Source organism: Anolis sagrei, chromosome 3 (genome assembly GCF_037176765.1).
Source record: "Anolis sagrei isolate rAnoSag1 chromosome 3, rAnoSag1.mat, whole genome shotgun sequence".
NCBI classification, from domain to species: Eukaryota; Metazoa; Chordata; class Lepidosauria; order Squamata; family Dactyloidae; genus Anolis; species Anolis sagrei.
The window spans coordinates 166467848-166491249 of record NC_090023.1 but is presented as its reverse complement, the minus strand read 5'-3'; the positions used below and the strand labels follow the sequence as shown (position 1 = coordinate 166491249).

Below are 23402 nucleotides of genomic sequence, written 5' to 3'. Positions count from 1 at the left end.
ACATGGGCGGACAACATAAAAATGAAAAAGAGGAACAGGTTCAGGGCCTCCTGTCAGAGGTCCTCTACCAAGGTGTGAGCCCCCAACGGATGGCCAGCTATACTTCATCCTGATGCTGGTCATGGAAGCAGATTACTTACAAAATAAGTGTGTGCCTCTCATGCTATGCTACTCTGTTACTCTACTACTGCTGAGTATGGATGCCCAGTGTGGAACACATCTCACCATGCTAAAACAGTGGATGTGGCTCTTAATGAGACATGCCGCATTATCACGGGGTGTCTGCACCCTACACCACTGGAGAAATTACACTGTCTAGCCGGTATTGCACCACCTGACATCCGCCGGGAAGTAGCAGCCAATAGTGAAAGGACCAAGGCAGTGACATCTCCAGCTCATCCCTTGTTTGGGTATCAGCCAGCACATCAATGACTTAAATCAAGAAATAGTTTTCTTAGATCTACAGAGACACTCGCTGGAACACCCCAGCAAGCGAGAGTCCAAAAGTGGCAGGTTCAAACCCAGAACTTCAATCAATGGCTGATATGAAATGAGAGACTCCCCCTAGGCACACAGAAAACTGGGTCACTTGGAAGGCGCTGAACAGACTGTGCTCTGGCACCACGAGATGCAGAGCCAATCTTAAGAAATGGAATCCATGACATGTGAGTGTGGAGAAGAGCAAACTACAGACCACCTACTACAATGCAACCTAAGCCCTGCTACATGCACAATGGAAGACCTCCTTGCAGCAACACCAGAGGCACTCCAAGTGGCCAGATACTGGTCAAAGGACATTTAATCAACTACCAAGCTTGCAAACTTTGTGTTTTGTCTGTCTGTTTGTTTGTTTGTTTTGTTAAAAATGTAATACAATTGTCTGGTTGCTCCTGACACGATAAATAAATAAATGCCAATAATAAAAGGTTCTCTTGATGGCTGTTTATACTGGCCCTTCTGCATGTTATTTTATATGCAGAGGATATTAGACTTAGAGGATGATTCTTTTTTTCTTGCCCAGTTCATCAGAGGAAAGTGGTGGGAGACAGATGGTAACCTGTCCTTTGAACAGTTTAGAAATGTTCCCCAGAAGTAGGGCATCTGCACAGGGAGGCTCTTTGAACTTTTATGCACTCCATAGCAATGGAAACCTGAGAAAGTCCTATAACATTTTACAGAGTTCACAAAGCCTTCAAACATCAAAAATCAGGTTTTTAACCAACTTCTCTTTATAACATGATACTAGCAGATCTTATTACAGCTAACTAACTATTGGGCATATAACAGACCGCAAAAAATGAAGCAATGTAACATTAATGACATCTCTTCGTTGTTTTAACTTTAATGTTTGGCTCCTACAATCATTTTGTGCCAGTAACATGAGCATCAGTGGAACATAGAGGAGACAATGTTAATAATTTAATCACAGTGAACATGACATAGCATATAACCCAGCCACTTGACCTCCTTAAGTCTCAAATCATCTAAAGACATCCACTGTGAATATCAAATGCCCTGTGCTGCACCTCCTCCCACACAATTCTAAACACCATAAAAGGTAGCAAAAGTGAGACTAATTCTCGACAAAATTATCAGCGATTATCAAAATATCTTGACAACAAAATAAATATTCTGAACTATTGATTTTTTATTGGTGAGGTTCCTGCTCCTTTGAGTTTGCCATTTCTCTTGTTATCCAATATGTATGATCTAGCAGGAGGCAAGGTGCAGCCCTGGAGGCTTATTTTTGTGGCCCTCAACTCTCCCAGAAAGCTTCCCTAAATGTAAACGTTTCTCGTAAATGCATTCAGAAGAAGCAATTCGCTTTTTAAAATTGACTGAGCCACATAACCCCTCAGTCTAATATTTACAAACAAACCTCATCTTGGGTTGTTGTAGGTTTTTTCGGGCTATATGGCCATGTTTTAGAGGCATTCTCTCCTGACGTTTTGCATGCATCTATGGCAAGCATCCTCAGAGGTAGTGAGGTCTGTTGGGATTAGGAAAGTGGGTTTATATATCTGTGGAATGACCAGGGTGGGGCAAAGAGCTAGATGTGAATGTTTCAACTGACCACCTTGATTAGCATTTGATGGCCTAGCAGTGCCTGGGGCAATCGTTTGTTGAGAGGTGATTAGATGTACCTGAATGTTTCCTCTCTGTTGTTTTTCCACCCCCAAACCCCCATCTTTTTCCAAAACAGGAATGGTCTTCCAACAATTTCCAGTTTTAGCCTTGGTTTCTAATTTTTAACATTTTTGGCAATCTGTGAAGCCTACAAATAGGTAGAAAACTGGTTCCTAAACTTCCCACCACAGAATAACACTGTTTTAGGGCTCCCATAAAGGTTGAATGATAAATGCTTAACAAATGGGTCCCCAAGCCAGTCACTGGGGTGAAAAGAACTGATGAAAAAGCAGTTTTTACAAGCAAAGCAATTCTGCCCAAAACAAAGTTAGCAATTCTGATCTAAAAGGCAGACTTAAATGGTTTGGCTCCCCCACCCCCCATCAAGGTTCACTGAAACACAGGAAAAACGACAATCAAGGGTTTGTTGTTGCTGTCGCTGTTTGCCTTCAAGTTGTTCCAATTTATAGCGACCTTAAGGCAACTTTTGACAAGAGTTTTCTCTGCAAGATTCCTTCAGAGGAGCTTTGCCATTGGCCTTTACTGAGACTAAGAGTATGTTACTTGTCCCCAAGTTCATTCAGTGTGTTCACATGGCTGAATAGGGATGTAAAACTTGGGCTTTCTGAATCCCAGTCCAACAACACTGCACTATGCTGACTCCCAATCTACGAACTTACATATGTGTTAATTAAGGTTATGGACAAATGAATTTTATTATGCATTCTTAAGCGTACTCTATACACATTTTTTTTAAAAGACTATAATTTCTGTTAAGTCAACAGGAGAAATACTGGAACAACCTTTGGAGAAGGAAGTAGGTGGTCCTTCTGTTAGGGAATGTTTCCACCAGAGTGAAAAAATCATCATCATCACCATCACCACCACCATCATCATCAACAACAACAACAGGCAAAAGACGATGGGGCACTGCTGTCAAAAGAGTTCCCAGCAATGGTACCCACGTTGCTGCTCTGACTGACTTTTCTCTCAAGAAAGGACAATGTGGTTTAGGGCATTTGGGACTACTATTCCAAGATATCCTCTTTACTAGCTCTCACTTAAGTGGGATGGGTCTCGCTGGAAAAGCCCAGGGGCAAGGGAGCAGTTGGATTGAAATCTGAATTGCATGGTACTCTGTGACAGGTAGGAGATGGTGACCAAATTCAAGTCCTTGAAACTAGGACAAGGAAAATGGGTTCAAATTACAGGAAAGAAGATACCACCTGAACATTGGAAAGAACTTCCTGACCATATGAGCTGTTCAACAGTGGAACTCCACTGCAAGCTCCTTCCTTGGAAACTTCTAAACAGAGGTTGGATGGCCATTTGTCAGAGATACTTGGATTGTGCTTTTCCTGCATGGCCCACATGGGTTCATCCAACTCCATTATTCTATGATTCTATGAAATCTTGGAAACATATACAACCAAAGTGGGGGAAGCTAGTTATACTCTGCACACCATTCATAATAGTCATCACAAGGTATCGTGTGCCTCTTACTGTTGAAAAGCATTATTGAGGTGAATGGAAGTGATGTGAAAATTACATCTGAAGAATTTATGATGGCTCATTTGTAAACACAAGTCATCACTTGATGGTTCATCAAGTGAGAAACATGTGCTTATGACTGAGACCTAAGTAATCTGGGAGTCATAGATTGTTTGAACTTAAGGGCATGTGTTTCAAAGATTTGGTCCAAAACATGATGTACGACATTGAACTTCTATCTTATAAATAAATAAAAACTGTTAAAGTGAGCACATATCATTGCAGTAAAGCAGAAAGGCAGAAAAAAGGAAATAGTGGCGGATGAAGAAAAGGAGAAAAGAAAGAAAGAGAAAAGAAAAGAGAAAAAAGAGAGAGAAAAAAACAAAAACAAATGAAAAAAAGAACAATTGACTTCCCAGTGTCCTCTGAGAGATTGACTTCTTGATAGAAGTTTTATAAAATCTCTATGATCATGCAAGTGTGGCTTCTTCTATATATTTTTTTCATACGTCGGATAGTTCTATCATTACTGTTATTTCTCTTTCGCTGTATAAATTACTGAAATGCACAATAAAAATTTAATAAAAAAATAAAAACTGTTCAATATATCATTATCTCTGCATGTGTTATAAGTCACTACTCAAAAAAACAAGTTCACATTTCATACACGGTTATTTTCAAAATGTATCTGGAAGACAAGTGAGTTGAGCTTTGATCATGTTTTTTTTTAACATGGCATACTGGGCTAGGATTTCAGACTGCTAGGATAGGGAAGGCGCAGGTACAAATTATTTTCCCACCGTGACACTCAATGGATAGCAAGTTGCTATTTCTCACTCTAGTTTACCTCGTCGTAATACTGAGAATATGAAATGATGAAATATGCATATGACTTTTGGATTCCTTGTATGGATATGCATAAGTATTGGAAGGAACTCAATATACAAAATATAGGTACAACTCTCACATAAAGTTTTCAACCAATATTATTTTGCCAGAAGGCTTATAATAATCAATTGACTGGTTGTGTGATTAATACTTTACACCAAAGCAGTCTAAAATACATTTTAAAGGGAAGGATGTGGGACAAATAGCCATCCAGAACAGCAACAGTTTACTGCTATCTGTATTTATTTCTTTACAGAGTCAACTCTACTTTGAAATGCTGTGCTGAAAAACAAAGGCAAACTGTATTTAAAATGAAGTTTGATCAAAATTATAAAGTAGCTTACCTTGGCAACAGCTTTGCCTTCACAATTGTTATGGGAATCTTTAATACCATTGAGTGAATCTCTTCGCTGTGAGCATGGCTTCTTCTTACGTGGTCTGCCTTTAAGATTTGGCGCTGAAAACAAACACACAACAATTTCAGCACAATCTCTGACTGAAAGGGATAACAAACCTCAATGGTTGAGTGGTCCTCTGAAACCAAGCCTATGAAAAGAGAGAACATCTTCCCTGCAGTAAATAATGTTGTCATCCCTAGTAGCTCTTCTATTTCTAGGTCACACATTTTGACGTTATATTCCCACCCAGCACTCAAAACTCATATATTGCTATTTCCATCTAACAAGGATCTAAGAGAATACTGAGAAAGCAGATTTTTTTTCAGTTACTAAACAAATACTAAAAATAGTAGGTTGCTAACATTACACATACACAAACACACAGATACCATTCTGAACACAATGTGAGCATAAAATTGGATCCTTTCTTCCGGCCACTTCCTCAAAGTATAAAGTATTTGGTTAGGCAACACTGACTTGCGTCAAAGATGTTCTATGTTGCAAAAGCCATCCTTACTAGATATCACATGGAGGAAAGCAACTGATGGCTACTTTTGTATTGTACAGTCCACGATTTAAGACATAAACAAATCCAAACAAAACCCTCACATTACAAAACAGATGTGGTGAAGGCAATGCAATCCTTCATAAGGTTTTTGTTTTGCGAACAAGCTCAGAGACCACACACTAAAAATCAAGCTCTCTGTGGCAAAATGGTGTATGTGGGTCATCCGAGGAAAACTCAAACTTAGCTGTCATTTTAGAGCAACATGAAACACAGCAGTGCTGACTGTGAGAAATCGCTGTCTTTTACTCGGTGTTAGAAATGACTTCTCTGTTCTCAGCCAAAGAAAACCACAACCATATAAAAATGATAAATAATCCTTAAGTTGCGGCTCTTGTACAGACAACTTGCTGTGAAGTAAGTGAACAAGTACCCATGGTTGTCATTACTGTGGGGACCAATAATAATAATAATAATAATAATAATAACAACAACAAATAGTAGTAGTATTAGTAGTAGTAGTAGTACTGGGTATCCTAAAAGTCACCATATATAGGGAAAAAGGGAAATATGTACCTTTATTTACAAAATATTCATTGCAATGTAAACATTCTCTCTCTCTCTCCCTCTATATATATATATATATATAGTAAAAGTATATAGTGTGATATCGTTTTTTAAATATTGTGTTCTTTAAATACGTTACAATTGTACCCTCGGTTCACTTCTGATACGATATATATATATATATATATATATATATAGTATGTGAGTTTGTTAATTATCCCTATGTATGGAGACTTTTGGGACACTGCTGTTTAAATAATAATAATAATAATAATAATAATAATAATTTGATGCAAGAGCTCTACCAATACCACACATAACAATTACTATTGTTATGCGTCCCAAAAGTCTTTATACATAGGGATAATTAACAAACTCATATACATACTATATATCTTTCTCTATCTCTATCTCTATCTATCGTATCAGAAGTGAACCGAGGATACAGTTGTAATGTATTTCACTTCACTTCACTTTATTTCTTAATTAGTCGCTCTCCACCAAGGTGCTCTGAGTGACTTACAATCTAAAATAGCATTTACATAATATTTAAAGAACACAATGTTTAAAAAACTATATCACACTATATACTATAGGGAAAATGGGGAATTTTAGCTCAATGTACCATGATTTACAAAAGATATATTATATCTATAGCTAGACACACACACACACACATATATATATACACGCACACACATACACACACACATATAATAAAATAAAATATAAATATTTTATAAATATAAATACAAATATATTAAAATGAGTTCATTAGTCTCCCCTATGTATGGAGACTTTTGGGAGACCCTGAAGGAGTAGTAGTAGTAGTAGTAGTAATATGATGCCAGAGCTCTACAAACACCACACATAGTAACAGTAATAGTAGTGGTACAGGGTGTGCAGGGAAAATGGGAAATTATAGCTCAATGTACTTTTATTTAGAAAACACACACACTTATATATACACATACAGACATGTACACATAAAATAAAATATATTATAAATATAAACATGAATATATTAATATAAAATGAGTTTGTTAGTTTCCCCAATATATGGAGACTTTCGGGACACCCTGCAGGAGTAATAGTAGTAGTAGTAGTAATAGTAATAATAATATGATGCCAGAGCTCTACAAACACCACACATAATAACAGTAATAGTCATGCTACAGGGTGTCCCAAAAGTCTCCATGCACAGGGAAAATGGGATAGTGTAGCTCAGTGTCCCTTTATTTACAAAATATTCATCACACTATAATAATCTATATAAATAAAAATGCTTTGTGCATAATGAGGACCTTAAAAACAAAAGGACCAAAGAACAAAATCACACCAAATTTGACAACAAGACATCTCACAGCACAAGGAGTGACCATCACTCAAAAATTATGATTTGTCATTTGGGAGTTGTAATTGCTGGGATTTATAGTTCACCTATCATCAAAGAGCATTCTGAACTCCACCAATGATGGTATTGAACCAAACGTGGCACATAGGTGTCCCCTGACCAACAAAAAACACTAGAAGGGCTTGATGGGCATTGACCTTGAGTGTGGGAGTTGTAGTTCACCTACATCCAGAGAGCACTGTGGACTCAAACAATAATGGATCTGGACCAAACCTGGCACAAATATTCCATATGCCCAAATATGAACACAGATGAAGTTTGGGGAAAATAGACCTTGACATTTGGGATTTGTAGTTACTGGGATTTATAGTTCACTTACAATCAAAGAGAATTCTGAATCCCACTAATGACAGAATTGGGGCAAATTTCCTACACAGAACTCCCATGACCAACAGAAAATACTTAACTCTCTTCACCAGGGCAAGAAAATGTAATCAGAGCCCTCCTGACAAAGAGCCATCCAACCATAGATATAGATAGATATGATTCACACACACAGAGATATAGCACTATAGATTTGAAAGGGACCTCTAAAGAAGGACTATGATATGTTGCATATTCCAGAGTAGGCAAACCAGACAATCTCCACATCAACACTGACAAAGAAACAACAAGAAATACTGAAAATGAACAAAATCTGGCTATCAGTATTAAAAAAACTCTAAAATTGCAACAGCGCAACAACAGAGAGGAAGCAGGCAGGGACATCTAATTACCTCTCAACAAAAGTTTGCTCCAGGCGCAGTCAGGTCATTGTATGCTAATCAGTTGAAACATTCACACCTAGCTCCAGCAGACAAGAGTCCTTTGTCTCACCCTGGTCATTCCACAGATATATAAACCCTTTTTCCTAGTTCCAACAGACCTCACTACCTCTGAGGATGCTTGCCATAGATGCAGGTGAAATGTCAGGAGAAAATGCCTCTAGAACATGGCCATATAGCCCGAAAAACCTACAACAACCCAATAGGCCTTGACATTTGGGATTTGTAGTTATTTGGATTTATAGTTCACTTACAATCAAAGAGATTTCTGAATCCCACTAATGGGGCAAATTTCCCACACAGAACCCCCATGACCAACAGAAAATACTTAAGGCCATGCAGTCCAACTCTCTTCACCAGGGCAAGAAAATGTAATTAGAGCCCTCCTGACAAAGAGCCATCCAGTCATAAATATAGATAGATATACATATGATTCTCTCTCTCACACACACACAGACATTTGGGAGTTGTAGTTACTAGGATGTATAGTTCACCTACAATCAAAGACAATTCCGAACCCCACCAATGATGGAATTGGGCCGAATATCCCAAACAGAACCCTCATGACCAACAGAAAATACTGTGTTTTCTGGTCTTTGGTGACCCTTCTGACACCCCTCTGGTGACCCCCCCTCCCCGCGGCCTTGACTTCCCAGGTTGAGAAATCATAGAATCTAAGAGTTGGAAGAGACCTCATGGGCCATCCAGTCCAACCCCATTCTGCCAAGAAGCAGGAATATTGCATTCAAATCACCCCCGACAGATGGCCATCCAGCCTCTGTTTAAAAGCTTCCAAAGCCATCCAGTCCAACTCCTTTCACCAGGGCAAGAAAACATAATCAAAGCCCTCCCGACAAAGGGCCGTCCAGCCATTCAGACACACACATATATGTATATGACAGATGCAGTATCAAAGATTTGAAAGGGACCCCTAAAGAAGGACAATGATATGTTGCATATTCCAGAGTAGGCAAACCAGACAATCTCCACATCAACATTGACAAAGAAACAACAAGAAATACTGTTTACCCACAAGCATAAAGACATTACATATATTAGAAACCAACACTTTCTCATTACTTTATTTTCCAGATCACCAGACTGAGCCACAGCAACGCGTGGCAGGGGACGGCTAGTAAAATATAAATAGAAAATATGAGATTGCTAGTTTCCCCTGTCTATGGAGATTTTGGGGGCACCCTGAAGCACTAGTGATGATGATGATGATGATGATGATGATGCCAGAGCTCTCCAAACACCACAAAACCTCTGGGCCGCCTTGGAATGGTTTCCTAGTCTTCCATTGGTCACACAAGCGATTTCAGGACATGTTAATTAGGTGGCGATCATTGGATCATTCCGTACAGTGGCCCTTATTTCTCATGCCAGTAAGGTAATGCTCAAGATCCTGCAAGGAAGACTCCAGCAATACATGGAGCGAGAGTTGCCAGATGTTCAAGCTGGGTTTAGAAAAGGCAGAGGAACGAGAGACCAGATTGCCAATATCCACTGGATAATGGAGAAAGGCAGGGAGTTTCAGAAAAACATCTACTTCTGCTTCATTGACTACTCTAAAGACTTTGACTGTGTGGATCATAATAAATTGTGGCAAGTTCTTGGTGGGATGGGCATACCAAGCCACCTTGTCTCTCTCCTGAGGAATCTGTACAAGGACCAAGTAGCAACAGTCAGAACTGACCACGGAACAACAGACTGGTTCAAGATTGGGAAAGGCGTCCGGCAAGGCTGCATCCTCTCACCCAACCTTTTTAACTTGTATGCAGAACACATCATGCGATGTGCGGGGCTTGAGGAATGCAAAGCTGGGGTGAAAATTGCTGGAAGAAACATTAACAACCTCAGATATGCAGATGACACCACTCTGATGGCCGAAAGCGAGGAGGAGCCGAGGAGCCTTCTAATCAAGGTGAAAGAAGAAAGCGCAAAAGCTGGGTTGCAGCTAAACATCAAAAAAAACCAAGATTATGGCAACAAGAATGATTGACAACTGGAAAATAGAGGGAGAAAATGTGGAGGCCGTGACAGACTTTGTATTTCTAGGCGCAAAGATTACTGCAGATGCAGACTGTAGCCAGGAAATCAGGAGATGCTTACTTCTTGGGAGGAGAGCAAGGACCAATCTCGATAAAATAGTAAAGAGTAGAGACATCAGACTGGCAACAAAGATCCGCCTAGTCAAAGCCATGGTATTCCCTGTAGTCACCTACGGATGTGAGAGCTGGACCTTAGGGAAGGCTGAGCAAAGGAAGATTGATGCTTTTGAGCTGTGGTGTTGGAGGAAAGTGCTGAGAGTGCCTTGGACTGTGAGAAGATCCAACCAGTCCATCCTCCAGGAAATAAAGCCCGACTGCTCATTGGAGGGAAGGATAGTAGAGACAAAGTTGAAGTACTTTGGCCACATCATGAGGAGACAGCAAAGCCTAGAGAAGACAATGATGCTGGGGAAAGTGGAAGGTAAAAGGAAGAGGGGCCGACCAAGGGCAAGATGGATGGATGGCATCCTTGAAGTGACTGGACTGACCTTGAAGGAGCTGGGGGTGGTGACGGCCGACAGGGAGCTCTGGCGTGGGCTGGTCCATGAGGTCACGAAGAGTCGGAGATGACTGAATGAATGAACAACAACAACATTGGACGAAGCCGGAACAACAAGCCCAGACCGCCTGGAAGAAAGCTCAAGTCCTCCGACTTCTCGAGGGAGGAACTGAGCCCCTTGGTGCCCACATGTCAATCAAGACCCAACACTGCCCGGCTGGGCTCCCACCCCAAGTCAAAGCCGGAGGGCCCTATTACCCATCCCAGGGGCGGCTCATCTGCCTGGCTCTTGGGCGGCGGCTTACTCCTCCATCCCTGGGACGGTCGCTAGCGCCTGCCAGTCCCGTCTTTGGCGGAATGAGCGCTCGCAGGCTCGGCTGGGCGCTTTACAAGCCTCCCTCTCCCCCCCCCCCCCTTCCCCTGGCAGCTGCTCCGTTACTCATGTAAACACAGCGGAGTGGCTCCAGCAGAAGGCTGTGCGTGTCGTTGTGTGTGTGTGTGTGTGTGTGTGTGAGAGAGAGAGATTGGGAAGAAGAGCGCGCGCCGACTCCAGCCCCTCATCATCTTAATGAGGGCAAGACGCTCCAGCCGTTCGCTTCCATCGCTGCTGAAAAGCGCGCCAAAATTCCAAGACTATCTAGCCCAGTGTTTCTCAACCTGGGGGTCAGGGACCCCTGCGAGGGTAGCGACGGGAGTGTCAGAGAGGTCGCCAAAGACCATGAGAAACACACAGTATTTATCTGTTGGTCATAGAATCATAGAATCAAAGAGTTGGAAGAGACCTCATGGGCCATCCAGTCCAACCCCCTGCCAAGAAGCAGGAATATTGCATTCAAATCACCCCTGACAGATGGCCATCCAGCCTCTGTTTAAAAGCTTCCAAAGAAGGAGCCTCCACCACACTCCGGGGCAGAGAGTTCCACTGCTGAACGGCTCTCACAGTCAGGAAGTTCTTCCTCATGTTCAGATGGAATCTCCTCTCTTGTAGTTTGAAGCCATTGTTCCGCGTCCTCGTCTCCAAGGAAGCAAAAAACAAGCTTGCTCACTCCTCCCTGTGGCTTCCTCTCACATATTTATACATGGCTATCACACCGCACTTGGGAAAAAACCATGCTGCACACCGCACTTAATCCTACGTTCCTCCTGCCATCTCAGCACTTTTAACTCTGTACCCCATTGCGCTGGCCGAACCAGTTTTAATAGTGTCTTGATGTATTGTCATTGTGGTTATTTTGCTTAATTGTTTTGATTTGCTTTGTTTATTGTTGTGTTATGTTTTCTATTGTATTGTGTTTTGAGGCTTCGGCCCGTGTAAGCCGCATCGAGTCCTTCGGGAGATGCTAGCGGGGTACAAATAAAGTTAATAATAATAATAATAATAATAATAATATCATCTCTCCTCTCAGCCTTCTCTTCTTCAGGCTAAACATGCCCAGTTCCCTAAGCCGCTCCTCATAGGGCTTGTTCTCCAGACCCTTGATCATTTTAGTCGCCCTCCTCTGGACACATTCCAGCTTGTCAACATCTCTCTTGAATTGTGGTGCCCAGAATTGGACACAATATTCCAGATGTGGTCTAACCAAAGCGGAATAGAGGGGTAGCATTACTTCCCTAGATCAGACCAGGGGTCCTCAAACTAAAACCCAGGGGCCGGATGTGGCCCTTCAAGGTCATTTACCCGGCCCTCACTCAGTGTCAACCTAAGTCTGAAATGACTTGAAAGCACACAGCAACAACAACAATCCTATCTCAAAAGCAGGCCCACACTTCCCACTGAAATACTAATAAGTTTATATTTGTTAAAATTGTTCTTCATTTTAATTATTGTATTGTTTTAAGTGTTTCTGCACTACAAACAAGATATGTGCAGTGTGCATAGGAATTCATTCATGTGTTTTTCAAATTATAATCTGGCCCTCCAACGGTTTGAGGGACTATGACCCAGCCCTCTGTTTAAAAAGTTTGAGGACCCCTGATTTAGACACTATGCTCCTATTGATGCAGGGCAAAATCCCATTGGCTTTTTTTGCCGCCACATCACATTGCTGGCTCATGTTTAACCACGAGGACTCCAAGATCTTTTTCACACATACTGCTCTCAAGCCAGGCATTGTCCCCCATTCTGTATCTTTGCATTTCCTTTTTCCTGCCAATCCTGCTCTTTGATTGTAGGTGAGCTATAAATCCCAGCAACCACAATTCCCAAATGACAAAATCAATTCCCCCACAACTCCAGCAAATTTGGGTTTATTGGGTGTTTGTTGTTCATTCGTTCAGTCGTTTCCGACTCTTCATGACCTCATGGACCAGCCCACGCCAGAGCTCCCACTCAGCTGTCACCTCCCCCAGCTCCTTCAGAGTCAAGCCAGTCCCTTCAAGGATGCCATACATCCATCTTGCCCTTTGTTGGCCCCTCTTCATTCTTCCTTCCCTTTTCTCCCAACATAATTATCTTCTCTAAGCTTTCCTTTCTTCTCATGATGTGGCCAAAGTACTTCATCTTGGCCTCTACTATCCCTCCCTCCAATGAGCAGTCGGGCTTTATTCCCTGAAGAATGGACTGGTTGGATCTTCTCGTGGTCCAAGGCACTCTCAGAACTTTCCTCCAACACCACAGTTCAAAAGCATATATCTTCCTTCGCTCAGCCTTCCCTAATTTGGCCAAATTTGGTCCAGTGAATGAAAATATATCTTTCATATCAGATATTTACGATTCATAGCAGTGGCATAATTACAGTTACAAAGTAGCAATGAAAATAATGTTATGGTTGGGGGTCACCACAACATGGGGAATTGTATTCAGGGGCATTAGGAAGGTTGAGAAACACTGATCTAGCCCTCTGTTCAAAGACACTGATAATTTCATCCTCTGGCAAAACTGATAGGGATGAAAGGGATTCCTTTTGGCCTAGGATGTTAAGGCCTAGGGAACCGGCCTGAGTCCCTCCTCGGAGGTTGATAAGACTGGTATATAAAACTTCTAAATAAATAAATAAAATTCATAAGGATGACCTTAACAACAACACTATATAATCCGATGTTTGCTCCCTAATTATCCATGTCCTTTCCTAATAGGCTCTATCACTAAAAACATCCCCTTGAAGACACAGGTTTGCAGTCTGGGGGTGCTCCTGGACTCATCATTGACCCTGGAACCTAAGGTGTTGGTGGTAGCCTTCACAAAATTCATAGAATCATAGAGTTGGAAGAGACCTCATGGGCCATCCAGTCCAACGCCCTGCCAAGAGCAGGAAAATTGCATTCAAAGCACCCCTGACAGATGGCCATCCAGCCTCTGTTTAAAAGCTTCCAAAGAAGAAGCCTCCACCACAGGACATTCTGTAGCACAGTTTTGCTATAATTTTTCATCTGCCCCTTCCACACTGCCTTATAAAATTAGGATTGTCTGCTTTGAATGGGATTATACGGCAGTTTAGATTCAGATTATAATAACAATAATAGCAATAATTTTATTTCTTTCCCGCCTCTCCCCATGATCTTGAGACAGGTCACAGCACAGTTTGAAACACACAGATACTATATAGAAAAAATCAAAGCAAGTCTCAAGTCTCGACCAATTCAACGTTGTTTGAGGCAGCCACAAAAACAAAGTTTCTGGAGTAGAACAGCTACTTTCAAAGTTGTTAAACAGGAAAGAACATTTCCAAAACAGGAACAGTTTTTTTTTAAAGTTAAATAGTGTCATGTTTTTTATTTGCTACTTGCCTCTCCTTGTAGCTTGAGGTGGGGTACAGCACAGTTAAAACATCCAGATAAAACACAACTCCATTAAAATACATGCAGACAGCCCCCAATTTCTGAAGAAGATAACTTCTGTAGGTTTGTTATGTTGAATTTGTATGTAAGTCAAAACAGGGATATTTTTAAATGTCACTCCAGCCACACCCACACATATATAAAAGCTATGGATAGCATAGGAAAAGGTGAATACCCCTGTGTTGCTTATTTTGCCGTCTGTGCCCCTGTTCAGAAGATGTCACCCCACTTTCTGTCCTTGTGATAATTGGATTTTCCAAAATTTGGCTTGCTGTAGAAACAAGGATTGGTGAAAAAGCTTCAGTGGAGACACCTTTTCCTCATGATATCCCTTTCAAATCTGGATTTCCCTTCCAAGGGGCAGATTTCTCTCACTTCCCCATCTACATTGCCATATAAAATCCAGATTATCTGCTTTGAACAGGATTATATAGCAGTGTAGACTAATATAATCCTGTTCAAAGCAGATAATGTGTATTATCCGATTTGATAATCTGAATTGTAAGGCAGTGTAGAAGGGACCTGAATTGTTTGTATTAATTACTCAGGGACTGACTGGAGCCCCCGGTGGCGCAGTGGGTTAAACCCCTGTGCCGGCAGGACTGAAGACCGACAGGTTGCAGGTTCGAATCCTGGGAGAGCGCGGATGAACTCCCTCTATCAACTCCAGCTCCTCATGCGGGGATGTGAGAGAAGCCTCCCACAAGGATGGTAAAACATCAAAAACATCCGGGCGTCTCCTGGGCAACATCCTTGCAGACGACCAATTCTCTCACACCAGAAGTGACTTGCAGTTTCTCAAGTCACTCCTGACATGCCAAAAAAAAAAAAAAGGGGGGGGTGCCTGTATATTAAAATCCACAGTACAAATATTAAAGCATGATACCAATGGTATGTATATTTAACATCCATATTTTTGAAGTTCACCTGAAAGGAGTAATGGCTACTTGCTAAGGTGGGGTGTGAGAGGAGCCCACAGCATGGAAGCATGGCAGTTAAAAGTGGTCTCAAGCTGCACTCATACTACAGTGTAGATACATCCTGTGTTTTGAGGGTCTGCAAGATGGAGTACATGGTGTATGAGAATATATTTAGAAATTTTTAAAAATCCAAAAAAGCAAACCTTAATTTTGCCATTTTATATAAACAACACCATAGTATATAACTGGACTTTTGTATCTATGGATTTTAGGATTCACAGGGATCCTGGAACTAAATTCCAGCAGACACTGAAGGTCAACTGTACAGGTTACTTTTGAATCAGAGGAGGACATGCAATGCTGTGAAAGACAAAGATCCTCTCCTCTTCATTACTTGTTTTTAAGTTTGAATTAATTGACCAAAAACAGCAGAAAAGAGCAAACTCCATTAACAAATTATCTTGCCTCTCTAGTTTCTTATTACTTATTATAGTGTAATGGTCATATAGAATTCCGCAGTACCTTCAGCCAATGGAAAATTTGGACAGAAATAGCTGCTTCTCGAATGTTCTAAGATTACGTCGAATATGACATAATGTAACTATAAATCCCATTCATATCAATGTGTAATTAGAGGGAACACATCTCCATGAATCAGTGATGACTGTGGCATTTTGCTGCCTCGCAAGAGGCAGTCTGGCATTAACGTGATATTTCCATTAGCTAAATCGCTGCACGTGCAAGCATGGAGTGCTCCCGGGTGCTACATTTCCCTCTGCTAGAAAAGCGAACAACTGATAATACAAAACGTATAAATGAGCTATTTACAGTATTGATGTCAAGACACTATTATCATTGCCCCCCTTCTTCCAAAAACAGATATATATTTTAAAAACCCAGATTGTTCTGAAAGGAAGACAATAATCAAAAGTATTCAGAATATTTATAGGGTAAGCGTATTTTTACATTTCCTTGCATTTCCCCTCTGAGAATATGAAAAATGAAAATATCTTTCATAGAATCATAGAATCAAAGAGTTGGAAGAGACCTCATGGGCCATCCAGTCCAACCCCCTGCCAAGAAGCAGGAATATTGCATTCAAATCACCCCTGACAGATGGCCATCCAGCCTCTGTTTAAAAGCTTCCAAAGAAGGAGCCCCCACCACACTCCGGGGCAGAGAGTTCCACTGCTGAACGGCTCTCACAGCCAGGAAGTTCTTCCTAATGTTCAGATGGAATCTCCTCTCTTGTAGTTTGAAGCCATTGTTTCGCGTCCTAGTCTCCAAGGAAGCAGAAAACAAGCTTGCTCCCTCCTCCCTGTGGCTTCCTCTCACATATTTATACTATCATATCTCCTCTCAGCCTTCTCTTCTTCAGGCTAAACATGCCTGTTTTTAAACACATACAGAAACCCTTTTAAAGACCACATTTATTTTGATCACATTATCCACTTCTCAGAAAAGTGTAATCCCACAGATCACATTTAGCAAGCAGCAGATTTTGAACAATTGGTCAGATATTTGGAAATATTTTGTGTTCCAGATTCCAGATGAAGGAGTTAATAAGGACTTTATCAAACCTGCCTGTTGACTCATCACAACTGCACTGTTCAAGTAAACGGAAACATCCTATTATGATCTCTCTCCACCTTGGTGAAATTGTGCAATGCCAGCCCTTTGCTGATATGAATTCCTGCTTCCCACCTGCATTTGCCTTACTCAGCACAGGTACACTGTGCATTTTCTATTTTTCTTTCCTCTCTATTTTGTTGCAACTGCACAGAGATCTATTGCTTTGCAGCAGAAAGAGGGTGTCAAAATAACAGAATGACAGTGATATTTGATTCATTGACACATTTTTCCAGTCAATGAAAAGAGACAATCCAATCACAAATCAAGCACAATGTCAATTATAGGACAGTCACAGTCAACTTTTATTTGCCATAGCTTCAGCAGTCTCATGTGATGAGGACCTAAGTCTCCCATTTACCCAACTCAATATGAACAAAAACCAATCAAGTTAAATTTGAGCATAAAATCCCACAAACAACCCCCAGCAATAAAACATGACCAAACTAATTCAACAAGTAACAATTGTCATTTCAAAATGCCCCAAATCTGTTTTTGCCTGAGGTGGTGGGTGGCCTCATTCTTCCTAAGAGTAGAAGCAGCAATGTAGTTTTGTATAGAATCTGGTCAAGTTGGCTTCTTGGCTTAACTTTATATGCTGTAATAACAAGCTCTACATCCTTCTATTCTTTTTGTTGTTCTTGAACAAAATCATGTGCCAAAAACAATTTCTGGACAGCAGAAGCAAATCAGCTAAAAGGAGGTAGGTACCTGAAACTGCCCATGCGGGAAGAGTGACTGCAATATTGCAAAACTCCCAGACACTATAGACAAATAACTCCTGCACAGTTTTCTTGCAAGGTGTTGTTGTGTGTCATAAGGTTGTTTCTGACTTACAGCAACCCTAACACAATTTATCATGGAGTTTTCTTGGCACGATCTGTACAGAAACCATTTGCCTTAGGTCTGAGACAGTTGAAGAACTTCTACAACAAACCATGGTCTATCAATTCAAGAAGCAGCCATGTTTTCAGAACAACCCTTTCCATCCTACCTCCTGTCACAAAGTCTCATACCTGATATGCAAACTGGAAAACCATGGTCTAAGAATGTAAGAGAAGGAACAAAACAAACCTATTGCTTGCTCCCAAGTTGATAAACTACTACTGTGTTCACATCTGATTCAGGCCAACAATTACACTGGCCAACACACATTTTGGTGCCTCAAATGTTTCTGGGTATGTTTGGCCCGCTGATTCAAAAAATGGCACAAGATCCCCCTATCAGCTCTAGCCTTCACCTGTTCATCCATATAAAATCACTATCACCATATCTAAGAAACTTGAGCTAATGTGGTCTATCCAATGCAATTTTCTGAATCAACACACCAAATAACCCCAATAACAGGACTAAAAATGAAGACATCATTTTTTTTGTTGGATTGTGTTATACGAAAATAAGATATGTTGTCCAGTGTGAAAGCAAATATTTTATCTGCCTTATTGCTGCAAAATCAAGTAAGTACCTATAAAACTTGATAAAATGCGAGATAACCCATATGTGGCTTTATACTCCATCAGACTCAACACATTAAACTATGTTAAGCAGATATGAGATAAATGTTCATTTGAAATAGCAGGCCACCATATATGCAAATATACATTGATTATCCATATTTACATTCTTGTTTCTAGATCACCTGAAAAAAACAACAACAAATTGTGCCAGGATGAATTCAGTGAATTCATCTCCTGCCTCCCACGTAAAAGAGTATCTCTTTCTTGGGGTATTATGGGTTTATATGTTGCAAAACAGGACTTACCTATACTGAAATTGTTTGACTGCATACACACACACACACAGAGGGAGACAGAGCACACCTTAATATATTATTCAGCCATTCCAGCTGTAAACCACAATGACAGATCCAATTGGCATGAGCGAGTAGATAAATAAAGTCACATAATTACACAATCCATGTATTTTTCATAGCTCTCTTATGCTTCCTGTTATGTTCCTAATCCTCATCTTTCCAACGCTAATGATTTTGTGGAAACAGCAATAACCCAAATCAAACATGAATCCAAGGTGAGGAAAAATGGGTTGTTTCAAAATAAGTGTGATACTTACAAAAGAGGAAATTTGGCTAATTATTGGCAAAGCAAATTGCTTTTAATACAATAGCAAAATGATTATTTTTCCACTTAACTGTTTCCTGGTGTTAAAGTACTCTGATATTTCAAGTGAGGTGAAATGGTGTGAAATGGAAAGTCTGGAAATATCAGGAATCACACAAGCCCTTGCTGACAATCTGAGTTTAACTACTTTTTCCAGTTTAAAAGAAAAGACTTAACACTATTCATGGCTTTGAATTCCCAAGATAAATTCTTTTATGTTGAAAAAAGAGAAAAGAATGGGACATTGATTTCCTGTGTTAGAAATGAGTGGCAGCAATATAAAAACTCACACTGTTAAGCTGAAAAACAGTGCCTTGTGCTATTATATAGGAGGCATCACTGTTTAAAGGAAACAGCTCATTCCATCTTTATTATTTGGCATCAGATTGCTGAGACAGAAAAAAGTTTGGTCAGCCAAGGCTGATGCTTTGATATTTCTATTGCCTACACATTGTATTAAAATCTCTTGAATTCTATTAATGACTAGCCATCCCCTGCCACATGTTGCTGTGGCCCAGTCTGTGTATATGTATTTTGTGTGTGTGTGTGTATTTCTTGCTGTTTCTTTGTCAGTGTTGATGTGGAGAGTGTCTGGTTTGCCCACTCTGGAATATGCAACATATAATTGTCCTTCCTTAGGGGTCCCTTTCAAATCTATGATACTATATCTCTCTGAATCATATATATCTATCTATATCTATGGCTAGATGGCTCTTTGTCAGGAGGGCTCTGATTACATTTTCTTCCCCTAGTGAAGGGAGTTGGACTGGATGGACTTAAGTATTTTCTGTTGGTCATGGGGGTTCTGTGTGGGAAATTTGCCCCAATTCTGTCGTTTGTGGGATTCAGAATGCTCTTTGATTGTAGGTGAACTATAAATCCCAGCAACTACAACTCCCAAATGACAAAATCAAAAACTTTTTGAGTGAAGGACATACATTGGAATGTTAAGTCTATGCTGTCCAAATTTGGTGTCAATTGGCCCACTGGTTTTTTGAGTTCTGTTAATCCCACAAACGAACATTACATTTTTATTTATATAGATTTGGGCAAGTAAATAGACTTGCATGCATTCAAAGTCAGCATTAGGGATTTCTGTAACTAAGGGTGCATCTACATTGTAGACTTTATGTACTTTGACACCACTTTAACTGTTATGGCTCAATGTTACAGAATCCTGGGATTTACAGTTTGGTGAGGCACCAGCACAATTCCATAGCATTGAGCCATGACATTTAAAGTGGTATCGAACTGCCTTAACTCTACAGTCTTGATGCCTCCTAAATTTAGGGATATTGCATAATTTTTTCATGCATTTCCAGAAATAAAAATAAACAACCTTTGTTTTAATTTACTAAAAGCATCTAGAAAAATTACTCCTGTTTCATAGACATGGCGTGCCATGTTGTTCTAAAATATATATATATAATAAAATCTTGTGGGAAAAGCTGTCTGGGGTGGTCTGCAGTGTGAATTCACTGCAAAGACAAAGAATGAATCAGAGTCATTCCAGTTCACCACTTTGTTTCTAAAACACTGTATATTACCTTTCATGCAAATCTACTCAAGTTATAGAAAGACATCAATGCATGCAATACTGCCTTGAGATACCATACTGATTTTTGGCCATGGCAACAGTTCTATATATACATAAAAGGGCTATGGGTAGCAACTGCCATCTAGGTATAGCATTACTTGGGTTGGAAAGTTCATGTTACACTCTGAAATATTTCTTATTACTATCTACTGAGTCCTTGTCATAACACAGGTTTTTCTATATATATATTTAAAATGTGTATTTTGACTGACATGAAGACATGTTGTTACAGACAGAGTGCTAAAAGGTGGTATTAGCATAATTGAAGTCCAACTAGCTACCTGGGCATTTTGTCAAAAAGTCGGTGCCGTAGCCAAGGGTTTTAATGAGAATGGAATGTATTACTTCATTTGACATACCTGGATCACTTACGCAAACTAAATCCAAAATACCCTTGGACTTCTCTGGCAGCTGAACAAGCCGTGTAAGTAAACTACAACCTGCGCTGTTCCCTGCTTGTTCCATCTTTCCAACTGGGCAAATGTATTAAACAATTGTCAGAGTTCTATCCTTTTTCCTTTTACTCTCATCTCTGTAGTTATTTCCTGATGTGGCTATTCAATTCTGGCCCTGTAGGTTTCTCAGAAACATTTTTAAAAGACTCTATTTTTGCATGACAGTAATATGCTGTGATAGTTATTCTCCATCTCTCACTTGCCTCTAGCTCTCAGTAGTAGAGCAATGTCTGCAGCGTCCCCCGCCTCGACCCCAGTAAGTGCATCGTAGAGGGCTGAAAAGGAGAAGACAGCATGGATAACATGCTGGTTGATAAGAGAGCCAAATGACTTAATAACAGTAGTTGAAGCTACAATCAAAGGAATGTGGATGCTACCTGTCTCCTTTGGAATGAATGAATGTACTTTTTATTCGACTGGAAGGCCATTTATTCTTCAAGTATTTGCAAGGCATGTAATCATGTTGTGAATAATAATTATGATAATAACTGTGTTAGCACCAGCAACAATTTTGGTCAAGAATTGTACAGCTATGTCCATACACCATTGTGTATGTGTTTCTGTTTCTTGAATTACAGCCCTCCTAACATATCATGGCACACGATATGAAAAGACATGATATGTCTTTTGAAATGGGGGAAATTTTGGAAATAATTTATGATATGGCATGAAGAGAATGATTGGATATAGGGACTTCTCTAAAATCCCATCGGGCAAGCCAACAGTATCAATTAAGTGCATTTATATCTTCTTCTGGTTCCCCAGGCCCTTCTACGCTGTCTTATAATCCAGTGTGGATTATCTGCTTTGAATTGGATTATATGAGTCTACACTGCAGACTCAGTGTAGATGGGGCCCAGAGGCCAGAGTAGCTAATTCATGGTTCCAGAAATGTAATTATGCCATTTTGTTTAGAAATAGGCATTCCCTTCTTTCCTTCTTCCTCCCTCCCAACTCCCATAGAGAGCAACAAGTTAGCTTTCATCAATGTTCAGCTTTACTGGAAGGCAGCAATCTTATTCATAGACATTAATGCAAGTTTTCCCCTAATCAGGGAACAAGGTTAATGACCACCTTAGAAAAGGGAGACAGTAGTGAAATGAAAAGCAGCTGATTAAATCTGCTCCTAGAAAGAACAAAATGTTCTACACACAAACAAAGCATGTTTTTGTTTTTTTCTCTATAAAGAAAAGATGGGAGTTTTGCCACAACGGTGGCCAGTTGGTTATGGGGGTGCAGTCCCTCATTAGGATTTTGGTGGACCAAAGCTTTTCTCTTGCTCTCCCTTTAAATTTGGCATCTTTGTCTTAAATGGCAACCTTTGAAGGTTCACATAAATGTCAATAGAAAACTGTGACTGGAAACCAATAGAGGTGAACATCTACACTGAGTCTGCAGTGTAGACTCATATAATCCAATTCAAAGCAGATAATCCACACTGGATTATAAAACAGTGTAGAAGGGCCTGGGGAACCAGAAGAAGATATAAATGCACTTGATTGATACTGTTGGCTTGCCCGATGGGATTTTAGAGAAGTCCCTATAGAGGCAAACATAAACCAATAGGTGAACATAAGGGTGAACAAGAAGGAGGGCAAACTAGACAACACTCTAAGTTCTGGAGATCATTATAAAAGGAAAGATAATAATGTCTTCTCATATTCAAAGGACTTCAACCCAGTTTCCTATGATTCAATGAAAGGTACATGTTAGAAATGCTAATTTCTTCTCGGAATATTGCTGGGTGTCTAATTAATAGAACTGAAGTTAGTTGAAATGAAGCAATTCATGAAATCCTCCTGATATCTACTCCCATCTTCTGCTTCATGGCACCTTGACTTGGAATTGTTGCCATGGCAAACTAACCCAGCAATGCCCTCTCTTGCTTAATCTTAGCCAGAGCTCAACAAGTTTAGGTTTTTAGACTGCAGCTCCTGGCATCCCCTACCCAGTATGAACAGTGGTCATAGTGGAGGAGAAGGACTGTGAAAACTGTAGTGTAAAGTCAGAGTTTCTTATCGTATACAAGCAGGCCTTTGGGTAATATGTGACATGATGTGGAAAGAGATGAACACATGTTAGGCTTCAACATACCAACAAGAGTGCATGTCCAGAAAAACAGAATCAACTGGTTGCAATTTTCCAAAACTGACTGAAGAGCTTGTCAGAGAAGTATACAAATAGGAATGAGTGAGAATTT

The 23402-nt window shown here is 40.3% G+C and overlaps 1 protein-coding gene and 1 long non-coding RNA gene across 7 annotated transcripts in view; one reads left to right on the top strand and one right to left on the bottom strand.

Moving 5' to 3' along the window:
• LOC137096492 (uncharacterized) overlaps positions 1-4209 on the top strand; it is a 94738-nt gene extending 90529 nt beyond the window's left edge. For both annotated transcript variants that reach the window (XR_010909491.1, XR_010909492.1), the window contains exon 3: positions 2906-4209. This is a non-coding gene — a long non-coding RNA (uncharacterized lncRNA). The remainder of the gene's footprint in view (positions 1-2905) is intronic.
• Positions 1-23402, bottom strand: part of ARID5B (AT-rich interaction domain 5B) — a 330077-nt gene that overhangs the window by 61691 nt on the left and 244984 nt on the right. For 3 of the 5 annotated variants that reach the window (XR_010909490.1, XM_067465662.1, XM_067465661.1), the window contains exons 5-6: positions 21406-21477; positions 4851-4963 (exon numbers count right to left, since the gene is read on the bottom strand). Coding sequence is in view for 4 of the 5 variants with exons in the window: in XM_067465662.1 (XP_067321763.1) it covers positions 4851-4963; positions 21406-21477 (185 nt within the window). In the remaining variant the exon portion in view is untranslated. Of the gene's footprint in view, positions 1-4850; positions 4964-10965; positions 11071-21405; positions 21478-23402 lie in introns of those variants that run through there. The other 2 variants (XM_067465663.1, XM_060768940.2) reach the window with 2 other exon arrangements.